This window comes from Seriola aureovittata, chromosome 24, assembly GCF_021018895.1.
Source record: "Seriola aureovittata isolate HTS-2021-v1 ecotype China chromosome 24, ASM2101889v1, whole genome shotgun sequence".
NCBI classification, from domain to species: Eukaryota; Metazoa; Chordata; class Actinopteri; order Carangiformes; family Carangidae; genus Seriola; species Seriola aureovittata.
The window spans coordinates 2559413-2585480 of record NC_079387.1 but is presented as its reverse complement, the minus strand read 5'-3'; the positions used below and the strand labels follow the sequence as shown (position 1 = coordinate 2585480).

The window sequence follows — 26068 nt, the reverse complement described above, 5'->3', positions numbered from 1 at the left end:
GGAGACTCGGCTCAATAATGTGTCGTTCAACGAGGGCCTCTAATCAAGCCCGAAGGTCTCCTTCTGAATTTTGTCACATTCTGAGCCTCATTTCCATTCCCCGTCCCTCAAGGCAAGGTAAAACAGTCCCGAGGTATATGAAAAGGCTCTATACTTTGAACTGCATGAGTAGCCTTCACCTGCAGTCTGGTCAATTGAAATGGAAATTATGGGCAGTCAAGTTCTTCTCACTAAAGGGGAAATTATGGGACACACACACACACACGCACACACACGACAAAAAGCAGCGAGGTAAACAAAAACAAAGGAGTGACAGTGATGATTGTAGCAAACCTGGTGCCTTGACCAGTGTAACTGTCAGCTTCATTTGCAGTTTGCAAGACAAGGTTAGACAAGTCATCAAAATGGGAGCCATAAAAATGCTACTCATAAGCATCTCAAAAGTTTGTTGCAGAAAAGTCAAGACGAGTGTTAAAAAAGAAGTCCACAGTTCAAGGCCTGGGCAAACTTGGATTTAATCTTGAAAGCATCAGCAGTAAGCAAAAGCAGTACTATGAAAAACATTTAGATCGACCGGAAAATGTGTAGAGATTTAGATGATTAATGTTGCCTCTCAAGATTTCATCTTTTGACTCACAAAGGATCGTCTGTGTAAAAACATGCCTGTGGGAATGAATTGAAGTGAGAGTAACATATCTGGTCCATATTGTAGATTAATTAGAACTCAGTTTTGATGATTTATAGTAAGTCTGAAGAAGAAAGTCATCTAAAGCCACAGACAACCAGGATGAAACATGGGAACAAGGCGAAGGGGAAGCGATTGAGGCGTATTAACAAAGAGAGAGCGGTAATTAAAGCCCTTCAGAGGACATATTCAATTGCACGCTTTTTGAATGTGCAATGTCTTCTTGCCACAACAATGTACTCTTTCTCTCAACTGTGCCGCGCATAGGGCACAACATTCAAAGGGGAGATTACAGGCCTGCTGCAGCTTCTGTCTTTGCAATAAGTGAGAATGTGGAACACCAGCAGTGAGACTAAGCAGAGTGCCAATCAATACCAGCCCCGTGTTCTCTGTGACTACAGTAATTATCATCACCATGCACGGGAATGGTGTGTTGTTTGGGCGTTGCAGAAGGTCGTGAGCAGATTGGTGACACATGACGTTTCCATGGCAGCCGTGCGAGTAAACTGTGCTCCACCCAGTGATCATGAATTTAGGCTCGTCTGACTGTTTTGGAAGTCAATAGCATCATCAGTATGGAGTCGTCATCAGAGAATTGCTGAAAATGTCAAAGATTAGCACTGGTGCGTTCACTGACGGTGGTGACTAAGACTGTGCAATTACCTGAAAGTGCTGGAAACATTCGTGTTGATAGAGTAATGTCTGAGATTAGACACCTGTGGAACAAAATCATTCAGGGCCTCGAGGGGGAACGTTATGCACTGAAGCGAGTTATTGCTGCAAATCTGTGTGTATACAAAACCTCCACATCAAGCAGTCCTTCACGAGAGCCAGTATACTTACGGGAAGAAATCAACACTTGACTTCTTTTACAGTCAGAAGCCCAGTGAATTCATCTATGATTTGGTGAATACAGTAACAACCTTTGATCAAAGCAATCTTTTTTCAAATCTTTCTATGACTGTAATCATTTCACTTGTCTATAAGGAACAAGGACTGTAGGTAGGTCTGTTTATGCTTTTCCTCCATGGCTTTCCACAAAGTAAATATAGTTTAGGCTATATTTATAGGCTCTGGCATGTAAGTTACTTTGCATAATAAAGATTTACATTCAAAATATACAATAACCTGATGAAATACGATGTATTATGAGAGTTATCAGACCATTTCAATTTATCAGTGTTAACCTCTGATATATATATAATGTACACACTCTTTAATTATTAGTATATTAGTATGGATTATTATTATTGTTGTTATTGAAATTGTTTGCTTTTTTCATTTATTTTATTTAAAATAAATGAAATGAAATAAAACAGTATATATTTTGTCCTCGTTTAAAATAAATTGTTTTTGTGACTTGTAGTAATCCTTCCGCCGCAGCAGGTGGCAGTATAGTGCCAACTAATGCTAAAATCTCGTTAGGATAATGTAAAGACGAAGAAGATTAAACAACAACCGTGCATCACTTGCGGAGGTACCTGTACATGTTTGAATTGTGAATTTAACCCAATTATTGCCTGTGCATCAATGTGACATATTTCGAGGTTTCAGAATATTAGATTACAGCTTTAAGACACAATTTACACGCCCGAGCGTTAGCCGTTAGCTTTAGCGGAGTAGCTAAGCTAAGTAGAAGCTGCAGTTAGCTAAGCTGGGACTGGTTTGTGTGGGTGTGTAGCCCTGCTAGCTGCGTCATTTGGCTGTATATTCAGTGTTATTAGATCCATAGCTCATTAGTTTTAGCCTGACTTCTATTCCACTCTCCTCCTCTGTCTCCTGCGCCTTATATTGACTCATCTCTCTCCTGGTCCGTTTTTGTTTTATCTGAGACAGATATAAAGCAGAGCAGCATTAACAAGGCTGCGGAAATGGACACAAGAGCCTTGAAGAACCCATACCCCGACTATGATGGGAGCCCTGCGTCCACACAGGCGTTTTTTGACTACCAGGGACAGGTAACACATGAGGAACTGCGTAGACAAGTGTGTGTGTGTGTGTGTGTGTGTGTGTGTGTGTGTGTGTGTGTGTGTGTGTGTGTGTGTGTGTGTATATATATATATATTTCATGCCATCCTCATTATTTTAATTTTTCTTTACCTACAGCTCACATCAGAGTTTGCCCAGAGGCTGAGCAGCAAGGTCAGCGAGCTTTTAGCTGTCATGGAAAATGGGCTGAAGTCTGCAGATCCAAGAGATTGCACTAGTTACACTGGCTGGGCAGGTGATGACACCATTACACATCTGTTTTTCATAAATGACATCATTTTGTCTGTTAGCAAGGAATTGCATTAATGTGACTATATGAAAACGTAATGTCAAGAATTAAGGCTGCACATGTGATTATTATGCTCAATGCAGCCGGTGTTTTTCTGTATGTGTGAAAACATAATTCAGCAAGGCCTCTGCAGTATATGAGAGTTGTATATGAGATATTTGATTTAGGGATGCAACTTATGATAATTGCCATTGTTGATTAATCCCCCATTACATTTTCCTAGACCCAAAATAAACGTACTCACATTTCGTGTTTTGAGCAATCAATTGTCCAAAACTCGAATATCCAGTCATTTTTCGTTCACATATTTAGTTTACCAACACAGAACATGAATAAATATGAATAAAATATTCACATTTTGACCGTGTTTCAGTGTTGTTTTGTAGATTACCAAATGTGCAGCTTTACTTCAGTTATGATGTAAAATAAGAAACATTTCTGATTTAGCTTCCAAAGTTTACATCATTAACAAGTGCCTGTCTGTTTTTTTCTGCAGGCATTGCTCTGCTCTACCTGCACCTCTACAATGTGTTCAAGGAGGGCTGCTTCCTTCAGAGAGCACTGGAGTATGTCAGCCGCAGCCTCAAGTGTCTGACCCGACGCCATGACGTCACCTTCCTATGCGGGGATGCAGGGCCACTGGCTGTGGCCGCTGTGGTCTACCATCGCCTGCAGATTGGCCAAGAGGCCGATGAGTGCATCAACAGGTCATTTTAGAATAAGTGCAGTAGTTACGGCTAATGTATGTATTTGCTAGGGTAAGATAAGATATCTTCTGATTCTTTATTTTAAATTAAAGTGGACTGGAGACTCCAAATAGAAATATAAGATCTTAGAGGTCGTGCTGCAGTTATGCAAATTATGTATTGGTGATGTGTAATCATGTTGCAAAGGCATTCATTCCCAGTGTTTTTTACTGTTGCAGTTGACACAACCAACTGATTCAGTTTATTTAACTGATCACATTTATTATACAGTTAATTGTACACGGATATTCTGTAGGTCATCTCGAATAGAACGTTTATTTTAAGATTTGGTTCATTAGTGCAACAGTCGATCACGACAAAAGCTCATTCTGACTCATGATTTTTGCGTTTGCTTCTCTTCCTTCCCAGACTGCTGCAGTATCATGAGAACGTGGTGAAGGGAGCGGGCGGGCTGCCAGATGAGCTGCTGTACGGGCGAATGGGCTACCTCTACTCCCTCGTCTTTATCAACCAGCAGCTTGGGCACGACAGAATCCCACTGCAGTACATCCAGCAGGTGGGACGACAGTCTGAGACGAATGTTTGTGTCCTCCTAATGGTCTGGATTTTATTACAGAAGGAGTTTTGCTCAGCCCATACTCTCTTTTGCACTACATATAACTTCAGTGCCCATAGAGTCATTTGTGACCATAGAAAAAGTGGAAATTGTATTGACTGAATAAGAATAAAATGGAGGAAATAATGTGGAGTAAACATAAATAATATTAGGTTGAGACCTTCTGGTTATAATCTTGCTTCTCTAACTTCTAGGTCACTGCCCCTGGTTTGCCGTTTTGCCCTAATTTGCGCGGCCTTACACATATTGATGTCCAATTGCTCTAATTTTCCCTCCATTGATTCCTTTCAATTGGACAGATTAGACGTGTCTCTGAGCTGGGATGTGCTGTTTCCTTCCACAGGTCAGCGAGGCCGTGTTGGTGTCAGGCGAGCACCTCAGCAGGAAGTTCAGGGTCCAGAACCAGAGCCCTCTGATGTACGAATGGTACCAGGAGCAGTACGTTGGCGCCGCCCACGGACTGGCAGGCATCTACTACTATCTCATGCAGGTAAAACAGATCAGTCTCTGATCAGTCTTGCTCTTTCAGCGCACCATATTACAAAGCTTCAGGAGCTATTCCATAGAACAACATTGCTTGTAAGGAGCTTAATTTTGCTTTTGCTAATCTAGCAATTATTTCTCAAATGAATTGATTAATTATTGACAAGTAACATCAGAAAATACTCAAAAAAAATAGTCCAAAACAAGTTCCGAGAACCCAAGATGACATTTTAAAATAGTTTTATATCTTTGTATAAAGATATTCAATTCAAAAGATACAGCACTTAAACAATTCATTGATTACTAAAATCATTATTGGTAAACAACTAATTGACTAAAGAACTAATTGTCTGAGCAATAAAGTCAGCCTAGTGTGATAAAAGCCACCTGTTACTTCCACCTGTTTCGTCCTCATGCTCTGTTAAACACAGTCTGATCTCTCCCTCACAGCCAGGCTTCGTCGCTGTCGAGGAGTATGTGCACAGGCTGGTGAAGCCCAGCGTCGACTATGTCTGCCGGCTCAAGTTCCCCTCAGGAAACTACCCTCCCTGCATCGGGGATGACCGGGACCTGCTGGTGCACTGGTGCCACGGATCGCCGGGGGTGATCTACATGCTCCTGCAGGCATACAAGGTGAATACTTAGTTAATGCTGCAGTTGTTTTTCACAGAGTAACAGCCAACAAAATAAAATTCATGGATATTTCCAGCGTTACAGGGAATACAAAGTGTTAACTGACAGAGTCATAGTGCCACCTTGTGGTGAACTTCAGTAAATATCTGTTTTAGTCCCAGCTGAACTAGTGAAAACATTCTCTCATCCAAACAGTATATTGTCCAGTGTGTCCCAGCTTATCTTGTTTTGCCAGTGTTACCATCAGGATGTACAAAAACATCAATCCCTACATTTTAATTTCACTTTTTCTCGTCTACTTTATCCCTTGTTCCAGGCCTTTGGTGTTGCTGAGTACCTGGGCTACGCCTTGCAGTGTGGAGAGGTGGTGTGGCGGTGGGGTTTGCTGAAGAAGGGCTATGGGCTGTGTCACGGCGCAGCAGGTAACGCCTATGCCTTCCTGGCTCTCTACCGCCTAACGCAGGACCCCAAGCACCTCTACAGAGCCTGCATGGTGAGAGCACATGAAAGAGACTTTATAATAGAGTCTATATACATCGTTCACACAGTGCAGTAGCTGTTTGAGTGATCAAACGATTGCAGATATTAATTGTGGCGCTCCAGCAGTGCATCCATCTTAATTAGAGCCCAAATACTTGATCCATGACAACGAGTCAAACTGGAGTTGATGGAGAGGCAGAAACGAATATCTTTGTTTAGGCTTTATTTATCTGTGGAAGTCCAGCGAGCATCTGTATGCCCAATACGGAAGGTATGTCTTTGTATGCACGTCTGGTATTAGTACTCAGCCAGGAAATAACAGCATTTAATCCCAAACAAAAACATTTTAGGAGGAAGGATTTAAAAGCAGATAAACAAAGTAAAGCCTCTTAATGAAAACCTTATATAAGAAAATCAATGAAAAAATAGAAATGTATTATAAAAGTTCATGTATTTCACATTGACCTTCAAAATTCCTCTACTGGCTGATGGATGTAACTGCTTCTTTACGCTTTAAGCGAAAAATTTAAAAGTTAATATGCACAGTTCTAACACACTGTGTTTCTATAAGTTTATAAGTGTATAATGCAACCATAACAAACAGAAGAGGTCAATTTATTTGTCTTTTATTTCAATGCTTTATATTGTGTTCGTCCTTGCCTTTAAGACGTGAAAGTCGTCTTCAAGTTTGTTCAAAGCACAACCGGTTAAAGCACAGCTTTGGCAGCCGGCCAGCCTTAAAATCGAAAATTATTCCAGAAACGCCGGGCATGAGAGAAGCAGGGCCTTTTATGTTTATTGACAATGGGTCGGTAGCTGTCGGTGCCAGTCGGCGTCAAAGCGGGGCCTAGGCGAGGCGGCACCGGGCTCTCTTTGGATGCGCTCCAGGTGGCACGGGTCCCACGTGTACTTTCATTAATATGAATCTATTCATAGAGGATGGAAATAGACTCTTCAGATGTCTCGCCTCGGCTCTGCTACATGCTCCCGATGCAGCAGAGTGACATAGTGGTCATAATCTGATACCGCGACAGACGCTCGGATTTCACTGAGAGGAGCACAATTTCTAGCGGTTGTTGACATTGCTGGCTATTCTCCTGAGATGGTTCAGCTACAGTGCTCTGTTGTGACACAATAGGAATGTTATTATGACACTGACTCTCTCTCTCTCTTTCTCTCTCTACAGTTTGCAGACTGGTGTATGAACTACGGCAAACATAGATGCCGAACACCAGACACTCCCTTCTCACTTTTTGAAGGTAATATGTGATGATGTGTCCTACTTGCCAAAAATAACTTATTATCATATTGCTTGGCTCGTTACAAGAGAAATGATCACAGAATAGAGCCGGCTGGCTATAATTGTTCATCAAGTTATGTGTTCCCACTCAGTGTGACTGTCAGTGTTAGGGAGGGTGCACTCGTGGCCACTGTTGCTTTTGCCAGTGCAATTTGCCTGTGTGTTGGCACACTGTATGTTGTCATTACTAGGGGGTTGGTTCCAGTATCCCATTTCATTTTGGAATTCATTAAGCTCCAACACCAACAATGCTCTTATGAAAGCATTTATCTCTCCTTACTCTTCTTTCGATAATCATAGAGCGAAGGAAAGCTCTGGCCAACTGTGATATTTGAGACTTTAATCATTGCCAAATGCAGTTTATGTTACTGCATCAGCACACACTTAGATATGGCAGGTAGAATGGTGAGTTTGTTATAGGGGGATCTGCTAGGGAAAACAGATTATATGAAACGCTGTAGCTCTACAAGAATGGTGCAATAGGAAAAACAAAAAAGGAAAAACCTAAGAACTAGAAATTGGTAATTATCAGCAATTTCAAACACCAATGATCACATATGTATTAATACATTTTTCAACCTGTTGAAGTTGATAATGTTGAATATTTAAGTTCATATTGAGAAAGTAAAATTATCACATATTTTTTTTTTTAAATGTAAATGTAAGATACGTCTAAATAATATGTACGTTTACCCAGGTGGAACCAGTACTTGAGACAGTTTTCAGTTGGCCATCTTTACTGTTCTTGTGTCCACCACTGCAGCTGTCAACTCACTTTGTCACTTCCTATTCGCAGGCATGGCGGGCACCATCTATTTCCTGGCCGACCTTCTGCAGCCGATGAAAGCGCGGTTCCCAGCGTTTGAGGTGTAGACAAGTTTCTCCACAGGTAGCCCCCCCCACCCGCACCCACCCACCCACTTACCCCCACCCCCCCCAGCCACACCACAAAAAAAACATGTCAAGATGAAGATCCACACTTAACACTCCTGCATGGAAACACTGCATTTATCTCGATAAGTAATATTCCGAGACTTGACAGGTTACACAGAAACTTGGTGGCTGGCTTTGACCCCTGCTTTAGACATTGTGCCATGTTTTTTCCCGCTCTTCTCAACGGCGCGCCTGATAACAGGATATATCCTGATCTCATGATTTCCTCAAAGATATGTGAAAGCCGAGAGCTTCTCTCGCTGTTTTTGGTTTCTGTATGTGTATAAATCAAACTCCTGTTTTATTATATCTAGCTGTTACTCATATTGCGACGTTGTTTAGGTTTTCAGCAAAAAGGAAAGAAGCTAATTTTCAATTTCGATTTAAATTGTGAGCTAATAAGTGAATGATGTTTTGTTAACACTTAAAAACTCTGTATGTTTATGATAAAAAGGAAATGTATTCTTTAGCTTGATATTCTGTTTTCTTTTTCTGAGAAACACACAGCACAGCTACAGTAGTTACAATGCACTAAATATAATACAGCTGTGTCATGTGTTTAGGGCTTAACCCCTCAACACTGAGTGTAAGCTGTTGCCTGTCCTTTGCACTGTCTGGGCAATAAACCATGTATCTTTTTACAGCTGTTGCCCTGTGGTGAATTTCAGTACCTTGGCGTCGTTACGCAGCGGCAAAGAAAAGCCACAAAGGGGCAGCAGAGAGCCGACGACTCGTAAATAAATATCCGACACCCGACCGTCACCTGGCAAATGAAGTACATTCATAGGCAGTGAATGACACTCCCTTGTGAGATATTGTCCTTGAAAAAGTCTCTTTGACGTCTCTCTCATTGTAACACTCAGTTTTAAGGCATTTATCTGGCAAAGGAAGCCGCATGTGGCAGCGATAGATGTCTAAAATGCTCTGTCCCTTCCTCCTTGAGACACTTGGCTCAACTCGTCCGGTGTCTATTCCAAATAAGGCTCATGTAACACTCTGAAAACCAAGCAGCGACACAATGCCACCGCTCTTTTTTAAGCCCCCCCTGCCCATGCTTCTTTATGACCTGAGGCCAGCCGGGGTCTTGAGAGGGTCGGGAGGTAGTTTCTGTACCAGAATGTCTTGAGGAGCAGGAGCGTACATTCCCCCCCCCCCCCCCCCCCCCCCCTCCAACCCCCACCCCCCCTATCTCTGCAGAGCCAGCCTCAGCGTAGGAGAAACCGAACACCTTCAGCAGGAATGGGAGTAAAAATAGTGCTCATCTGTGCAGGGGTGTGGTCTCCCAGACATGGCTCTCACTCCGATTCACTTACTCCTACAAATGTCCCCCAACTCTTTCTTCTGACGTTCAGCAGTAGAACATTATATATTACAAGGCTGATGATAAGTTAGACATACTGCAGTCTGGCAGCATGAACACACCAGCTACCCACACTGTTGAACTATCTAATCCTGTACACGTTGTGTGTGTGTGTCTGCGCGTGTGCGTGCGTGCGTGCGTGCGTGTGTGTGTGTGTGTGTGTGTGTGTGTGTGTGTGTGTGTGTGTGTGTGTGTGTGTGTGTGTGTCTATGTGGACTTGCCCTTCCTCTAAGACATGTCTTTCTGTCTTTTTATGACAAGCTTTGAAAGAGAAAAAGTGTTTAGTTCCAAAACTGTGTGCTCACAATTTGACACATTAGAGTTAAAAGTATTTATAAAGCCACAAAAAGATGTTCTAGGAAAATAAACAGTTGCATTTCTGACATATTTACCGATGATCTTCGGGCAGCCAAAAGGTGTTTGGTTCATCAAAGCCCTTGGGCATTGACTGTACAGTGAGCAGATTACACGGGTAAAACAATACACAGAGTCAACGCTGACGTTCAACTACTCAGATTCCCTGTGGTCACGGCAATCTTGAAGCAATTATAGAATCACATAAGTGTTTCTCCTGCTCACTGAATATTTCAGAAGTGCCAAGTGTTTTGTCGGTGTTCATGACCTTAGAACCACCTCATATTCATATGAAGACGCATTTATCTGATATTAATCCCAGGTGATAGGTAAATCCACTTCACCTGGGTCAAAGACAAAACTATTATTAGTGGACTGTGATGGAAAATGCATGAACGTCCTTGAGTAAAAATATGCAGCAATTTTCCAAGTCAGTAATTATTGCTCTTTGTCTATGTGAGAATAATAGTAATGGTCTGATATCGTTATTCTATTAATTCAGTCAGTCAGTGTCCGTATTTTAATGAGCTTATTAATAACAGATGTGTGTGTGGCACCTGAAAAGCGAGATATTCGGGATGCAGACTGCATCTCACACAGAGTGCAGTAGAAATGCGTGGCAGTCTATGCACGAGATTAAAAGATATGCAGCGTTAACACTGTAAAATACAACATGAAAAAAAAACGGATACTTGCGTTCGGAATAGAAAGTTGAGCATGAATTTAACCTAATTCAGATGGAATATACAATATAATATTTCCCGTCATAAAAAATATTTCAAAACAACAAAGTAGATTTCCTTAGAGAAGATAGATGGAACCCAGTCATTCAAGTGTTTAATACCAATAATCACAGTTCAGCTTTAATAATTTAATCCACTCTTCAATCGATACTATTGATTTGATGAAACAATGCCAACTCTCCACTTATAGTACTTGCTTTTTCTGGAGCTTGCAATTGAAAGCTCTAGAAAAGGGGCTCAGTGGAGCAGGATATATAAACACCATAAGTTCTACAGTACCTACAACAAAAAAATCATAAACTATAATGACTATGTAAAAACTTTTTGAGGTCCCATTAAAGTAAATATGCTGTTCAATCAAAAACCCATTAACTTTTGCAAATGTCTTTATTCCTTAATGTATTTTAGATAATCTTGTGCATCTTCTCTGATTTCAAGTACATTGAGGTGTAATAATGCCCATAAACCTCACGCAGTAGTACTATGAAGCCAGAGTATGATAAAGTTCACTTCTGAAGCTAACTTTTTAAAAACCTGTCCGAATGAACGGTTTTCCCTCTGCTGCTATTTAACCATAAGAGGAGCAGTCTCGCTGTTTAAAAATACCACCTTGTAAATGAGCTCTCTGGGCCTGGAGCCCCTCTGAAGTGGGACTCCAGGTAAAGGAGTTTTCTACATTTTCAACCAACACAGGTCGACTGTACATCCCCTTCTTAGAGAGAACTTTTTAACGTCAAGTCAATGAAAACATTTTTTTCTTAATAGAAACGAATTTAGAAGAGTTTAAAATCTTGAGACGCGGGACACAGAGTCTTGACACAGTTCTTTGGCCTTCTAAAAATAGGCCTGTCCCCTTCTAAAGGCCTACTCCCACTGCTCTCCTTTCCGTTTGCCCTAAGAAAGTTAAAGATGTTCCAACGTGTCATCTGATCTACCTCATTAGCATATGTGACATCACATGCCTGGGATAAATAAGAGGGGGCTTTGACCATGGCTCAGGACCACTCTGTCTTGGGACTTCAGCTTCTCATCTCCTTTCCTTTCGCTCCTCCAGCTCCTTCTCTCCAAAATGGTGTGTACAAAATTCAGTTTCGGACCTTTTGGGTGGGGCATTACCGATGGAGTTACCTTTTTTCTTTTTCTTTTTTTGTTTTTACCAACCAGGGGCGATTCTTTGTGGCATGGGTTTGGATACTATCTTTCCAAAATAAGCCCAAAATTGGGACTTTATTGACATCACTGCTAGGGAGGAGAAATCGAGACTGGCATTTTTCTATACTGTCTTAATAAATTGTGAAAAAAGTTCACATCTCTGAAGATTTCAAGGCTGAGACTTATTTACTTCGGGCCCAGGACCACTGCCTTGAAATAAATCCACATTTCTATCCTAAATGCCTGTGTAGACTTGTATAAAATGATTATAGATTTGCCATCCATCTCATGTATTTAGTTTTTGTAGCAATAAGTTCTTAGATTGAGCGTTGTTAGGAAATCTTACATACATTGAATTTCTTCTATGTTTTTTCTGTACTCATAAATCATCTGTCTGTTTTTTTTCATTTATTCATTTCTCTGTTTTCTGTGTGTTAATGTGTGCGTAAATGTACCGTTCTGTGTGTGTGTGTGTGTTTGTGTTTATGTGTGTGCGCGTGCGTTCTTTGTGTATTTCTGTGTCACAGACCGAGTTCACACCGGACCAGATTGAGGGTAAGTGAAGACACCGCCAGATTCATCTCCATCCTTTACAAAATAACTTGGCATGTGAAAAGCGTTTGTGAGAATCCTGCTCCCTTGTCATCGCGCAGAGTGACATTTACTCGCGACATTATCAGCAGCAGAGAGTATGTCCTCCAATTTTCCTCCACTGCTCAGTCTGTCAATTTCATAGTGAGGGGGGGTTTCAGCAATTGTCACACTGAACAAACTGCCAGAGCAGCTGCAGGGTCGCCGAGTTGAACCTTTAGTCCAAATTACCTGCTAAAATGTGGACGTAGGGATGAAGAAAGTTCCATAGTGAAGACAACCACAGGGCATGTCACTCCGGGGGGACTTGTCCAGTTGTCGAGAAGGATCTGAGATATGTCTATTCTAAGCCGACCTAGCCTTGTCTTGCAAGCCGCAGTGGCCCTTACACAGCAGAGGCGTTAATCCCAAGGCCAAAGTTTAAGATGCAAGCCCCGGCGGCATCCTCTTACACAGGGAATCCAAACTGTGACACCCCCCCCCCCCCCTCCCTTAGTACCATCCCGACCCTTTTGTTCACTGCTGAAAGACATATATAAAAATGTTTAGTGGAAGGAATTCGGTGTGGTTCCCGATATTGTCATGACATTTTTATTTCTATTTCGAATATTTTAGTTCCGTTTATCCCCCATTTCAATAAGTCAAAGTAATATTTTTTGTATAGATATTTTTTAATGTTCCTCTAAAAGTAATACAGTGTAAAGATTTCTCAATTGCGCACCTTAGAGATTTCCCCAATCAAGTTCATTTGCTTAAACAGACTTTCCATTTGACAATTCTTTCCACCCAAAAAAAGAAAAGTGATTATTCTGTACATTCTGGAACATTTATACTACATGTCTGGCATTAAGTTTTCAGGTCATGCATGACAAGGTGTTGATTACACCACAGTCAGCATTCTTATGCTTAACCCAAGCAGGGCCATGGGGGGCCATGCCTCTATATGGTCGGGGTTACTCTGTCGGGGTGTATCAGCTTGCTCCCGATGTCGCCCGAAATGCAAGTGGAGGCAGGAATGGAGAAGGGTTGGGGCGCGGGGGGTGGGTGGGTGGGTGGTACAGCTGTTCCTGCTGCTGCTGTTCAGAAACCACATAAGAGCATTAATCTGTCAAAAAGGTCACTTTGAGTCGACTTCCTGGTAGGATTCATAGAAATAGATAACCTTTGTCCAGGCTCCAGTCGGTACCTTCCTCCTCTCTGCTTGGATACAGCTGTCGCTCCCAATTAGCTGAGAACAATGACGGAAGTATGTGGCTCCCACCGTCTTTGATCCTCCAGCACAGTGTGACACCAGGCAGCTGCTATAGCTGACTAAGTACCCTGTAATAGAAAGAATGGGAAACCCAAAGGGGATGGATCTAATGGACACCAAAAAGAGCATCGCTAGCACTGATGTCGCACCAGACATATCACATATAACGTTTTTATCAAACAGAAAAGGGATTCTTTTTCATGTCCTACACCCATGACAAATTATCGAACCATTTGCCATTTGACCAAACCATCATCCAAAGTGCCTTATGTTACCATGAGCCCACAGATCTAAGTGTATATAGCACATTAGGCATTAGAAGCACGATAACTGAAAAGACAGGTTCAAAATCATGCTGTTTTCTTTGTCTCTTTTTCTCTGACTTGTGTTCATACTCAGTAACTCAAACTACTCTCTTGCCCCTCCTCTCCTGGACAGACTTCAAGGAGGCTTTTGGTCTCTTTGACAGAGTTGGTGACAGCCAGGTGGCCTTCAACCAGGTGGCCGACATCATGCGCGCTCTGGGCCAGAACCCCACTAACAAGGACGTTACCAAGATTCTGGGCAACCCAACTGCCGACGGTATGACCAAGTTTAAAGACACATATGAGATGAAGGTAGATGCTAAAACAGAATGTAGCAGTAGCACAAGAGGAGAAGCGTAATGAATTTCTGCCTAACTGTTGCTTCCAGATCAAGAAAAGGTTCTAACAGCAACAGGTGTATAAAAATGTGACATTTCTACTCTCAAAAGTTCCACAGTGTTTTGCTCCAAGATGAAAGTATGTGTGGTGTGTGATGCACTGTGTGATTTGTAACTCAAACAGACATGGCCAACAAGAGGCTCAACTTCGACGCTTTCCTGCCCATGCTGAAGGAGGTCGACGCCCTCCAGAAGGGTACCTACGACGACTACGTTGAGGGTCTGCGCGTCTTCGACAAGGAGGGCAACGGCACAGTCATGGGCGCTGAGCTGCGTATCGTGCTGTCCACCCTGGGTGAGTCTCAAGTCACACACCCCCACCTCCCCAAATATAGAAGCACACAAATATAGTTTGCTTAGCACGCACAGTATGTGAGCATGTGTGTGAAATTGAGAGTGTGGCCCCTGACACGCAACCTTGTGCAACTCCAGGAGAGAAGATGAGCGAGCCTGAGATTGAAGCCCTCATGACCGGCCAGGAGGACGAGAACGGCAGTGTGCACTATGAGGGTAAGCTTCCATTTCCCAGCATGCCTTCTCTTTTTGTTCTTGACTTTTTATGAATATATATGATGCTAAAGATTCGGACTTGTGGTTTTCTCTTCCTCCAGCTTTCGTCAAGCACATCATGTCTGTGTAAGAGGCCAGCAGTACGAGTGCTGAACAGCCCAGCAGTGTTCAGGACATCTACACTGTTTTAAAGACCAACCAAGGAAAGACAAGGACTATGTACAAGGGATGTTGAAGCAAACCCATCTTGTTGTTTATTTTGTTTTCCTTTACACTTCGTCTCAAACCCTCCTCTCTCGGGACATCACCGTCTCTCCGTTGTAGACCCCCATCACTTGGCCTCTACTCCCCCCCCGGGGCGCGTCTCCACTCTCCGCATGGGGTGAGGAACGGGGGAGAAGGGGTGACCGCTCATCAAGTGAGGGTAGATCCCTCCCTTCCCACCGCCACCTCATTCAGTCACGCCACCACTGGCCCAGCAATGCCAAAGGTGCTGGAGAATGGTTGTGGATTGACCGCCAAAAGTCTCCCGCTTCCCTGAAAAGTTTTATTTATTTTCACTCTGTTCATTTCAGAATAAACTTTTCCAACGTACATCCCACCTGGGTTGATTCTTGATCTTTCATTGACCAAATATACTTGCAGATACGCTGTAGTGTACGGCAACAATATGAGATTGATTTTTAAAAGCATGCTCATGTAACTTTTGAAAGATGAAATAGCACATTCAGCCTCTTACAAACTAAAAGTTGAATTCATAAACATTAAATCCCATCAAATACGATCAGAGATTTTACTACCACAGCCTTACTTGGTCTGGTATGAACAGTAGCTTTCAGTGGCTAATGTTTGCTAATATTAGCAAATTTTATATTGCCGCATTACAGACTACATTTTAGTATTTTTCATTTCATTATTCCATAATAGATAGATAGATAGATAGATACTTTATTTATCCCCTAAGGGAAATTCATGAATAAATTATAATTGCAACTTGTAGCCAAGGTGCTGACTTTATGCAAACTTGTATAGGGTAGCTTTAAAGTGCAAAACTGAAATATCCTATTAAACATGGACATTATAAATCAACACAACGAAAAAGAAAAATAATGAAATGGTAACTCTTGTGTTTAATGATTCCATTAGCACTAATTTAAATCTGATTTGCAATCTTTAAGGTTTGTTTTGAATCTGGATGTATATTTTTCCCTCTTTTTCGACTGTGATATCACTTTAATTTACCCATGCTCTTGCAGACTAAATCCAGGAGCCTACAGAGCCAAACACAAGACCTTGGGGCAGGCAGGGTCAGTGTTAGAGGTTGGAAGAGCCTGCCCCCTTGTGCTGTGCCGAGGGTAAAGTGCACACACTTTCATTATCCAGCACATTTAATAACAACAGCCAAGGTTTTGTGTTTTAATTATTTTTGGACACCACATATATTGTAACATCAATACATATAAAAGGCACTGAAAGGTGAAACATTTTAAAATGATTATATCTTTTTTTCATTCCATTAAATTTAACATATTAGATCCGTGCATCTGCCAAAATAAAAGAGAAATGGGATGTAAACCTCAAGACCTCTTATTTAGCATCAATAAAACATTTATTATTATTATAATTATTTCTGCACCAAATGTATTATTGTTTATTTTTATATGCCAATGTATTATGTCTAATGTGTCTTGTTAATAATTATTAATAACTGGCAATAACAATTATGCTGCTGTGTACATGCTATAGCGTATAGCTTTTTCCATATATAGGCCTATAGATATTTGTTTACCAAGGGTAAATATTTCTGCAACAACTTTATTCCTACCAATGAACGGCCGATTTGAACCAGAGTGCTCTGCAGGATTGAGTAGTAGAAGAAGAAATCGCTGAACGAGAGAACGATGAAGCAAGACGTCTCACTCTGCTGCTTTTTTCATGGGCAAAACCTCCTCAACCCCAGAAAGCAAAAAGTCCTTTAAGTGCATGCGTATAACTTCCTTTAGAGTCACATTTTAACTAAATTGCTCACAAACGAAGAACAGTGTCGACAAACAGAAGTGAAAACAACACGTATTCACTTTGCTACGCAGGGTTAAAGGGAGCCAGCGATCTGCAACGAAGTGATGTGTCTTTATCTTTAGACGATCTTTGCCCTGGTTGCTATAGCTGTTCGTCGTGTCAGTTTGTTGTGTTTTTGCGAAGATGTCAGTTACAACAATGATCAAAACTCGTCTTCTGGGGCTGAAAAATGTCTTCGGACGAGGACAGATGCTGTCTGCGGCTGCTGCGAGGTAAATGTAGCCTAAATTATTTTAATGTTTGACCTTTTGAAGTGTGTGTTCTTGTGAAATGGAAACATATCTGCCACCAACAGCTACGACAAATATATGAATCGTTACGAATTGTTTGATTACTTTAGTTGTATTTTATGTGATAGTTGTAGTTGTATTTTTACAATGCACTTTGAAAGTACTGTCTGTTTTCAACTGTATAAGTGTAAGTGGGTCACAACCCGCAACGACCTTTGACACACTTCCTTTATTAAGATAAGTAACGTCAAAGATCCTCTGCTGTCTCTGGCAATTTAAGTAGCAATAATTCATATGCAATGTCAGTATAAACAAATTCATGTAAAGTTGAGAGGATCAGTCCAATGATCGATTTGTCAGTTGACAGGAGAATAATTGCAACTATTATTGATTTTGTCTTTATTGATAATAAACTGTATGTCTTTGGTTTTGTAATATCTGATGGCATTACATTTTGGCCTCAAGAAATTATAATTTTTTTAACATTTCATGGACTAAAGTATTAATCTTTTTGTGTATCTCTGTAATTCCTCCCAGACTACAGCACAGCCAGGCCGAAGAGCTCCTGTCAAACCGTCCAGAGACCTCCAGCGCCAAGACCCTGATGGACATCGGGACTCGGCGGATCTTCAACGAGGACCATGATCTCTTCAGACAAAACGTCCGGCGCTTCTTCCAAGAGGAAGTGGTTCCACATCACAAGGAGTAGGTGTAAGCATGGATGGATTTCCGAAGGGGCCAGAGCCTGTGTTTGAAATCACAATTGACATTGCTTGTTGCCAAGTCGATCAGACGGCTTCAAAGAGACACAAAACCACTACAAAGTAACTCAAAATGACCACAGAGCGATGTTAAACAACCACAAATTGATGCAAAACAACTGTAAATAGATGTAAAATGGCCTCAGCGAGACTCAGTTGACTACCAAGATATTTAAACGAACTGCAATGAGATGTAAAATGACCACAAGTGGATGCAAAACATCCACAAATAGATGTAAAATAACCATGAAGAAAAAGATTCACTTTCCCTGCCTCACTACAATCCCTTTTTCTTTTTTTCTTTTTTTTTTGTGCAAGGTGGGAGAAGGCAGGTCAGGTAAGCCGGGAGGTGTGGGAGAAGGCTGGTGAGCAAGGCCTGCTGGGAGTAATGATACCAGAGGAGCACGGTGGCATCGGAGGAGATCTGTGTTCTGCGGCTGTCACGTGGGAGGAGCAGTGAGTTGTCCTTAAAATCAGAAACGCAGTTAATCATATCGGAGATCAAACTCTGGCTAATTCTTTTCTGTCCCTGCAGAATGTACTCCAACTGCTCAGGTCCGGGTTTCGCACTGCACTCCGACATTGTCATGCCCTACATCGTCAACTATGGTAGCAAGGGGCAGATTGAACACTTCATCCCCAACATGACTGCTGGGAAATGCATCGGTGCTATTGCTATGACCGAGCCAGGAGCGGGCAGGTCAGGGCTCAGGCGTTGATTTAACTTCGAAGAAATCAGCATTCATTTGCACTAATGTGGCACAGTGTCGATGATGCGTCCCCTTTATTTTCTCTCAGCGATCTTCAAGGTGTGAGGACGTACGCCAAGAAGGACGGCAGCGACTGGATCCTCAACGGCAACAAGGTACTGAATCCAAACAGCGAAACCAGTCATTTTCATTGCAGCTCGGCTTGAATTCTCTCTTCTGTCTCACGTCTTCAGGTGTTTATCACAAACGGTTGGATGGCTGACGTGGTGGTGGTAGTGACCGTGACCGACCGCGATGCGAAGACAGCAGCACATGGCATCAGTCTGTTCCTGGTGGAGGAGGGCATGAAGGGCTTCCAGAAAGGACGCAAGCTGGAGAAGATTGGCCTGAAGGCCCAGGTGCTGGTGCTCAGTGGCCTGGGAAAACCGTGTTTCCATCAGTCATCTACCATCCTGCTAGAGGTCATGCAAGGTCAGGACACTAAATCTGTTTCTCCCTTCTGTTTCTTCTTCTTCTTTCGAAGGACACAGCTGAGCTGTTTTTTGAGGATGTGCGTCTCCCAGCTGACGCCCTTTTGGGTGAACTCAACAAGGGTTTCTACTACCTGATGAAAGAACTGCCTCAGGTGAGTTTGCCGTTTAATTTACTAACCTTTCCCTGCATTCATTTCTTTCAAAAGTTTAGTTTGATGTCGATACTTCCGCACTAGTCACTCTGCCATTTGAGTGTTTTTTACTGTTTCGGTCCGGTGGGTTAATGGTAAATCCTGTCATCGTCTTTTGGAATAGGAGCGTCTGCTGATTGCCGACATGGCCATCTCGAGCTGTGAGTTCATGTTTGAGGAAACCAGGAACTACGTGTTGCAGAGGAAGGCTTTCGGCAAGACGATCGCTCACCTACAGGTCTGTGGCACAAGTGTTTTCTTTGTTCTCAAGCTTGTGTAATTTACTGTTTTCGCACTGTCCGGCGGCCGAGCTGTTAATGTTTAACATGTTTGCACTGGCTTTTGAATCAGAATCTCTCTCTAGGAGAATAAATATCATTACAACTAATTTTACTCCACAGACTGTTCAGCACAAGCTGGCAGAGCTGAAAACTGATATCTGTGTGGGCCGAGCCTTTGTTGACAACTGCCTACAGCTCCACGCTCAGAAACGCCTGGATCCCTCCACGGCCTCCATGGCCAAGTTTTGGTGAGAATGTGTTTTTGTATTTTTAACCAACTTCTCAAACACAGGACGTGTTGCTGTTGTGTGTGCTTATGTTCCTCGTCCTTTTGTCCTTTTTTCCAGGGCGTCTGACCTCCAGAACAAAGTGGCCACTCAGTGCCTGCAGCTCCATGGAGGCTGGGGCTACATGTGGGAATACCCCATCGCAAAGTAAGTCACATAACCTGTGTAAAAAGGGGGGCGTGATTGTTGGGAAGAATGCCAGATTGTTTTTTGGGGGTTTTTTTGTATTCCAGTCAATCAACAATTTGCTAAACTTGTGTCTCTGTCTTTCCAGGGCGTTTGTGGACTCCCGTATCCAGCCCATCTATGGGGGCACCAATGAGATCATGAAAGAGCTCATCGCCCGCACCATTGTCAGCCAGAAGTGAGAAATTGTTGATGTTTTCTGGTGGAGGAGCACTGGGGGAAAGCGGGGGTGGTTTGCACAGATGTTTGTTTTTTTCATGAGCAGCCGTAAAAAAAAGGTATCACTGAATGTAATGTAATCATGCTTGAAGGTAATACCTTCTTCCTCTGACAAATGAAAAGTTACATTTCAGGGCAGTAAAATGCACTTCAACTCAATTCAATACATCCAGGGGTTTCGCAGCTACAGCTGTGCCTGGTCTGGTATGACCACTAGCTTATTGTGGCTAGTGTTAACTAATTTTAGCACACTTTCGATGGATATTGCTATATATAAATCTTTTTTTTTGTCACTTGGTGAACACAGAAACAAGTTGCGAACACAACTTTGAAATATCATCACCCTCCAAGTTAAACCTGTTAGCAAACGGTTGCTTGATTCACACATACAGTACGTGTTTCTGCCCACCTGATGAATGGGAGTTGAATATTCCCTCTCTTTTCCCTACCAACCCCTAAGAAAAATATGTGGCTCTTAAGCTGCTAAATGCTCCGCTATGATCACCAACTAGTTGCAAACTCGTGATCGTTTCGATTCTGAGCAGGTCGGTAGAGGTACAGTCATATTTTTATTTAGCACTTTAGCCCTTGAACAATAAGCTGAAACTTTTTCCTCAAAGTTCCTCAACGCTGATTGGAGCTGCAGATTCAGGTGATAGTTCTCTGTATGTCCACTACAAGAGACCCTTTTTCAATTTCACACTGTCTTTTAATTCGTTTTTATAATAGATAAATCCTTTTATAGCAAATTTAAGGTCGGAAAATTTTGAAAAATGACGAGAATGTCCAGGCTGTCTTTTCTTTATTGGTGATGCAGCAGCTTGATGGAGTGAGCTCAACCATTTCTCAACATAAGGCTTCATTAACCTTTATCGTGTGTTTGAATGTGAGTTACGTTTAAACAACTTTGCTAAAATTATGACTTATTTTTACGTCTGTTTCTGCCCACTTACTGTAGTTATAGTTGTACATATTTTACATAAAAAAAAAATATTAGATTCCAGCTAAAATGCATATTTTTGTAAACGAACCCGTCCTATGAGTTGCTTGTGTGTTCAGGATGTAGTGACTGAAGAGATTATCGCTGATTGATTTCTCATCTTCTTACCTTTTTGTCAACACTGAAAGTGTCTTCACACTGTGACTGTTCATTTAATGAAATAAACTTGCAGGATGTTTTCCTGGCCAATGACGTTCAGAACTGAAAGAAAATAAAATGACATGAAGCTCCATCTCTCATGGAACTTCATGTTTGCTTTGCACCTCTTCGCTTGTCCGTTTCTGGGTCTGAACTAGCATTAGGGTCAACGTCCGGACTGGGTGAAGGTGTGAACTGAGTTGAGGCCTGTGACTGAGAGGGGTAGGGGTTGAAATGTTCGAACGAAGGCCTGTTCGGGGGCCAGAAATTCTTTTAGAAAAACAGCATCAGCATCACCTTCTGCATTGTGTTGTGTGTGTCCACCAGTAGATGGCAGTAAACGTTTGCACGGAGCCGGCGGAAGAATGACAGATGACCGGGCTTCCATTTGATTCCATTGCAGCACATGCAGCAGGCAGAAGCAGACTGTTGAATGTGATTAGATGATTTAAAGCATCTTAACAAAGTTTCAACCTTATTTTCTATTCATTTACTGTACACGCCTGTTTTTGTTTGTTTGTTTTTTTTTCTTTGATTGACATATTCAGGCATCAGTCTCTCTACGCTTTATTGATTTAAATGGCACAGCTTTACAGAATCAATATCGTTTATCTTTAATATACTATTTTCATCCATTGCACAGCCATGTATTTGCATCCTTTTGGATCTGGTGCATGTGGCTGTAAATGTGCTGCATAAGAGTCCCTCAAAAAAAAAAAAAACCCACATCACTGCCAGTTGAAGAAGCAGACAGCAGACAGCCCCCCCCTCCCTACCACCACCACCACCACACTTCACCTGGGGGGAAAGAAGTGCAGCTACTCTTCACTGCTGCATCTACCCTTACCTTCCCTTTGCTCCTGTCTTCTCCTATACTTCTCCCCCTTTTCCTCTGTCTTCCCCATTTTCTTCCTCTCCCTGCCCCTCCTTCCCGCTCTCCCCTTGGCATCAAGTCGACTTTATCCCTCTGCCCTCTCCTACCCCTCTCTCCTCTTCCTCCCTTCTCCATCTTTTCCTCAGCAACAGCCACACCCCGGTGCCTCAGCTCTGCACTCCCTTCCACTGCTGACACAGTGCTTCCTGCTTTCAGCACAGCGGCCAACTGTGGTGTTGAGATGCAGAGGCCCTTTCACACCTGCTGTGTGACTTTGCATCGGTGCAAATCACCGTGTGTTTCGTGCACGCAGTTGTTGCATATATGCACACAAAGGATGCTGCACAAATGTTCCTATAATCACAATGAGGGATTGCCTGGCATGCGTGTTGCAGCCACACAATCCAGTTGCGCCTACACTGCTGTATTTACGGTAGCTCAATTTGCGATGGGAGGGATCAGAGGGCCCCATACAGCTTTCATTGTCACTACAGCTCTCCTCACTCACAAGGGTATCTGTGCCGCTCAGCAGCCTAAACCTCCAGGTAAGAGCTGAACCACTTTGATTATCATCCACGGGGGAGACTTGGCTTTATCATCGCTCTAATCAGCATAAATGTATTGTTTCAGTCATTTTAATGCAGCAGCGGCATCTGTAAAAGTTTCTATAAAAAGTCAGTGTGTGAATTGGTGTTGGCTTTGCTGTCCACTAATCCTCAGCTGCTGTGTGTAAGCGCGTTATGGTGTGATGTGGAGTTATGTGTATGGATTTGAAGATGTGAATCTGATGTTGTCAAATCTCGGCGGGGCCTTTGTAGCTTAACGTCGCTTGTCAGTGTGTGTGAATGTGGGATTAAAAAAAAAAAAAATCTGTGTCTGCGCGTGCGGAAGAACATGTTAAATTGTGCTGTAATTGCGGTGTTTGTCGCTGTCTTGCGGCGCTCTGGTGCGCCTGTCTCCGCTGCTGCAGCCTGCGCCTTTTGTTCTGGTCCACGCCTGCATGGTGCTGAAACCGGCGCGGCTCCCCGGCCGTCCACTGCAGCACAGCGCACTCACCTATGGAGAAAAGGCAGTGAATTTCATGAATGTAAATACAGATTATTGTAATTATGATCACCTCAGTGCATATGTTTTCTGGCTAATGTCTTGCCCATTCATGCATTGTGGATAGGGGAGTAGCCCAGCTTGTACTTGGCATCACCCAGTTGCCCTTGCAGACATTACCACCATGCATCAGCAAAAGGTAGCAAGGCTTCAAGAACACATGCATTTTTAATATCATTCATTTATTAAGTGTAATTGGGTTAAATTGATCAGAATAATTCTCTTATGGCAGCTGGAAGCCACCAAATAACCGAACCCTGATTCTCCCCATCTGGTGGCTATAATGGAAGTCCTGTCATGATGGGTTTTAATGTCATTTTATATATATATATATCCAGCCATAGATAATGATCTGGAAATGTCCAGACTTCCATTAAGCATGGACTTATTCCAAACCTGCTTCCTCTCAGTGTCGCCTCAGCCTCCACATTCTGAGGAGAAACAGGAACTGTAGATTCCCTCATGTCTGGATGTGAAAACATGCCTTTATGAAAAGGAATTAACGCTCACATGAAACTGCACTCCAGTTTTTTATATTTGCACATTCCAGTCGCTGGCTCGTAAGACCCCAGCTATGGATAAGGATTGTAATGAAAATAACATCCTCACATGCTGATGATGTTGGATTTTGAGGGTAATCTCAGCCAACATGGAGGTTTTTGTTTTACCTTTACATCTTCATGTCTGTGCTCCTGCAGCTCCCTTCAGGTTTAGTAACCTGAGTCTAAGGTTCGTTGAGTGTAATATGTTATGTTTGCTTGTTCAGTCAGCCTTAAAATACTATAATTGTACAGGAATTGGTTCCTGCTGGCAGGGTGTGTTATATATAACACACATTTTATCAGTATTTTTCCTATAGATTTTGGAACTACATGTAAACAGTCCCCGTTCAGTGTGATACTGACTTTTATTCATTCAAGGCGAACTGTACCAGCACTTTGCACATGATCGTTGTCAATTAGCCTCACATACGATGCAAAAAATGGACTAGATAGTTATACATAATATATATAACCACACATACAGTATGTATGTATAATTCATATATAATTGAGTGTGGCTTCCCAGTAATGTACAAACAGGAAACTTCTTGGGAGTCCAAATGGAGGTTGGCAAAGTGCATTAGGAGAACATGTCGAGATTGTATCATGTTTCACCTAATTCTCCTGAAAGGACAAGCCTCCATCAGGCCAGATTGGGCTGAGTCTAATCACTGGTGGGTTAATTGAAATGACCTTAATAACAACACAACAGGTTGGGTTCGTGTCTGCGCTTTTAGTTGCATAAGCTATGAAAGTAAGACTTATTTGAATCTCAAATGTAACTGTGTGTGTGTGTGTGAGTGAGTGTGTGCGTGTGTGTGTGTGTGCGTGCACGCCATACATTTAGCCACGTCTTTGCTTGTCCAACCACCAGGAAACCCAATCCACCTCCCTGCACCACGCGGGAACGTTAAGTATATTTACCAACGTCAGATCTGGTTAAGTGCACCGTCAAAGTCCCAAGACCACAGAACCACTCCGCGCTCCACTGAAATTAAGACACGCCATCTTGGCCGGTGCTTCCTCATGGGAAGGGATTGTATTGGAACAATGTTTGGAGTAAAGATCAGTGTCTGGATTTGTTTGTGGATTGAGGTGAGCTGGTTTGACTTAAGGAGAGCGTTTTGTTTACTGCGTGCCATGATTGGTTTTGGAAGTATTTAAATGACGATGTGGACCTCTTTAGTGGGTGTTTGGGTGCTGTCTGGTTTAATGTCAGTGAAGTAGGTGAACCCAGAGCTTTCTGGCACCACCGTCACAGGTGTCGGAGGACTCAGGATGCGTCTTTGGCCCCTGCTGCTCCTCCCGTCTGAGGCCTTTTGCGCTAGAGGCGTCTAATGGGAACTGGCAGAACTGTGCTTTTGTACGTGATTAAGTCCTGACTGTGAGAGGGACCTAATCTAATTCACATACGTCAGAGGAACCGAACGGCCTGCTGACCTGCATAAGGTGCAGACACACACATTTACACTTTCTCAAACACACACCCTCCTTCATGAGTGCTCAGTACGATGAACAAATGTGTTGATGATGTGTCATTCTTGATGGTCTTGTGCTGCCATCATATAGACACCAACATCTAACAGGGTGAATTAAGTTACACACTCACCTGATGCTCTTCTCTAGACCTGCAATGATTAATTGATTAGTCAATTAGGAGGTTGAAAGAAACTGAATTTGCAGTTATTTTGTTAATTGAATTATGATTCTGTAAGCACAAATGCCAAACATTTTGGTGAATGAATGTGAGAATTTATAATAAATTACAATAAATTGACTATTATTTGATTTTGGGTGGTCGGTCACACAAAATAAGACATTTGGTGACAACATTGGATGGTGTGTTGGGCATTTTTCACAGTTTTTTTTTGATGTTTCATTGGCCAAACAACGTGGTAATTGGCTAATTTATTGATGATGAAAAGGTCGGCGAGTTGTGAATGTCTCGCTCAAGGCCTCTTTGGAAGAAAACATGGACCTTCAAGCTTTCTCCGTGCGCATGTTCTGAAGCTCGTCCCCTCTCGTTGCATGTTTGGAGTAACATCTAACAGCTGGTGTTTAATATGAAAGCAGGAGAGCATACTGTACGCGGGATGCGTGGACACTGGGTGATAGACATGTTAGGGAAAAGCCCTACCACTTGTTGTAATGCATCACATTCAAGCAGCATGAGCAGTATCCCTTCCAGATGTAGTTGAAATAGCTGTTAAATG

General features: G+C 42.4%; 4 protein-coding genes across 12 annotated transcripts in view; all 4 read left to right on the top strand.

Moving 5' to 3' along the window:
- Positions 1-2062: 2062 nt before the first annotated feature.
- On the top strand, positions 2063-8756 carry lancl1 (LanC antibiotic synthetase component C-like 1 (bacterial)). Its single transcript, XM_056370401.1, has 10 exons — positions 2063-2162; positions 2522-2643; positions 2792-2909; positions 3460-3670; positions 4079-4226; positions 4630-4776; positions 5220-5402; positions 5719-5895; positions 7069-7141; positions 7979-8756. The coding sequence occupies exons 2-10, from the start codon at positions 2557-2559 to the stop codon at positions 8053-8055; spliced, it is 1221 nt and encodes a 406-aa protein (XP_056226376.1). The 5' UTR covers positions 2063-2162; positions 2522-2556; the 3' UTR covers positions 8056-8756.
- Positions 8757-11516: 2760 nt separating this feature from the next.
- mylz3 (myosin, light polypeptide 3, skeletal muscle) lies at positions 11517-15381 on the top strand. The gene is made up of 6 exons (XM_056370402.1): positions 11517-11644; positions 12252-12279; positions 14006-14149; positions 14395-14565; positions 14703-14780; positions 14882-15381. Exons 1-6 carry the CDS (start codon positions 11642-11644, stop codon positions 14908-14910), a joined length of 453 nt encoding a protein of 150 aa, XP_056226377.1. The 5' UTR covers positions 11517-11641; the 3' UTR covers positions 14911-15381.
- Positions 15382-16916: 1535 nt separating this feature from the next.
- On the top strand, positions 16917-21463 carry acadl (acyl-CoA dehydrogenase long chain). The gene is made up of 11 exons (XM_056370448.1): positions 16917-17071; positions 17627-17794; positions 18169-18306; positions 18386-18550; positions 18649-18715; positions 18794-18958; positions 19084-19185; positions 19349-19462; positions 19626-19753; positions 19853-19939; positions 20067-21463. Exons 1-11 carry the CDS (start codon positions 16983-16985, stop codon positions 20158-20160), a joined length of 1317 nt encoding a protein of 438 aa, XP_056226423.1. The 5' UTR covers positions 16917-16982; the 3' UTR covers positions 20161-21463.
- A 1165-nt stretch (positions 21464-22628) lies between these two features.
- The window catches only part of LOC130165247 (microtubule-associated protein 2-like), a 54999-nt gene continuing 51559 nt past the window's right edge, over positions 22629-26068 (top strand). For 5 of the 9 annotated variants that reach the window (XM_056370345.1, XM_056370344.1, XM_056370343.1 and 2 more), the window contains exon 1: positions 22630-22754. The gene's annotated coding sequence lies outside the window, so the exon portion shown is untranslated. Of the gene's footprint in view, positions 22755-26068 lie in introns of all 9 variants that reach the window. The other 4 variants (XM_056370338.1, XM_056370340.1, XM_056370337.1 and 1 more) reach the window with 1 other exon arrangement.

What these genes read in the sequence shown, in the direction of transcription:
- acadl (XM_056370448.1), top strand. Translation starts at nt 16,983, where the DNA reads ATGTCAGTTACAACAATGATCAAAACTCGTCTTCTGGGGCTGAAAAAT. An exon ending in CTGTCTGCGGCTGCTGCGAG is followed by an intron (nt 17,072 to 17,626) that starts GTAAATGTAGCC and finishes AATTCCTCCCAG; the next exon opens with ACTACAGCACAGCCAGGCCG. An exon ending in TGATGAAAGAACTGCCTCAG is followed by an intron (nt 19,186 to 19,348) that starts GTGAGTTTGCCG and finishes CTTTTGGAATAG; the next exon opens with GAGCGTCTGCTGATTGCCGA.
- mylz3 (XM_056370402.1), top strand. An exon ending in TATCGTGCTGTCCACCCTGG is followed by an intron (nt 14,566 to 14,702) that starts GTGAGTCTCAAG and finishes GTGCAACTCCAG; the next exon opens with GAGAGAAGATGAGCGAGCCT. An exon ending in CGGCAGTGTGCACTATGAGG is followed by an intron (nt 14,781 to 14,881) that starts GTAAGCTTCCAT and finishes CTCTTCCTCCAG; the next exon opens with CTTTCGTCAAGCACATCATG.
- lancl1 (XM_056370401.1), top strand. Translation starts at nt 2,557, where the DNA reads ATGGACACAAGAGCCTTGAAGAACCCATACCCCGACTATGATGGGAGC. An exon ending in GCCGATGAGTGCATCAACAG is followed by an intron (nt 3,671 to 4,078) that starts GTCATTTTAGAA and finishes CTTCCTTCCCAG; the next exon opens with ACTGCTGCAGTATCATGAGA. An exon ending in TGCTCCTGCAGGCATACAAG is followed by an intron (nt 5,403 to 5,718) that starts GTGAATACTTAG and finishes CCCTTGTTCCAG; the next exon opens with GCCTTTGGTGTTGCTGAGTA.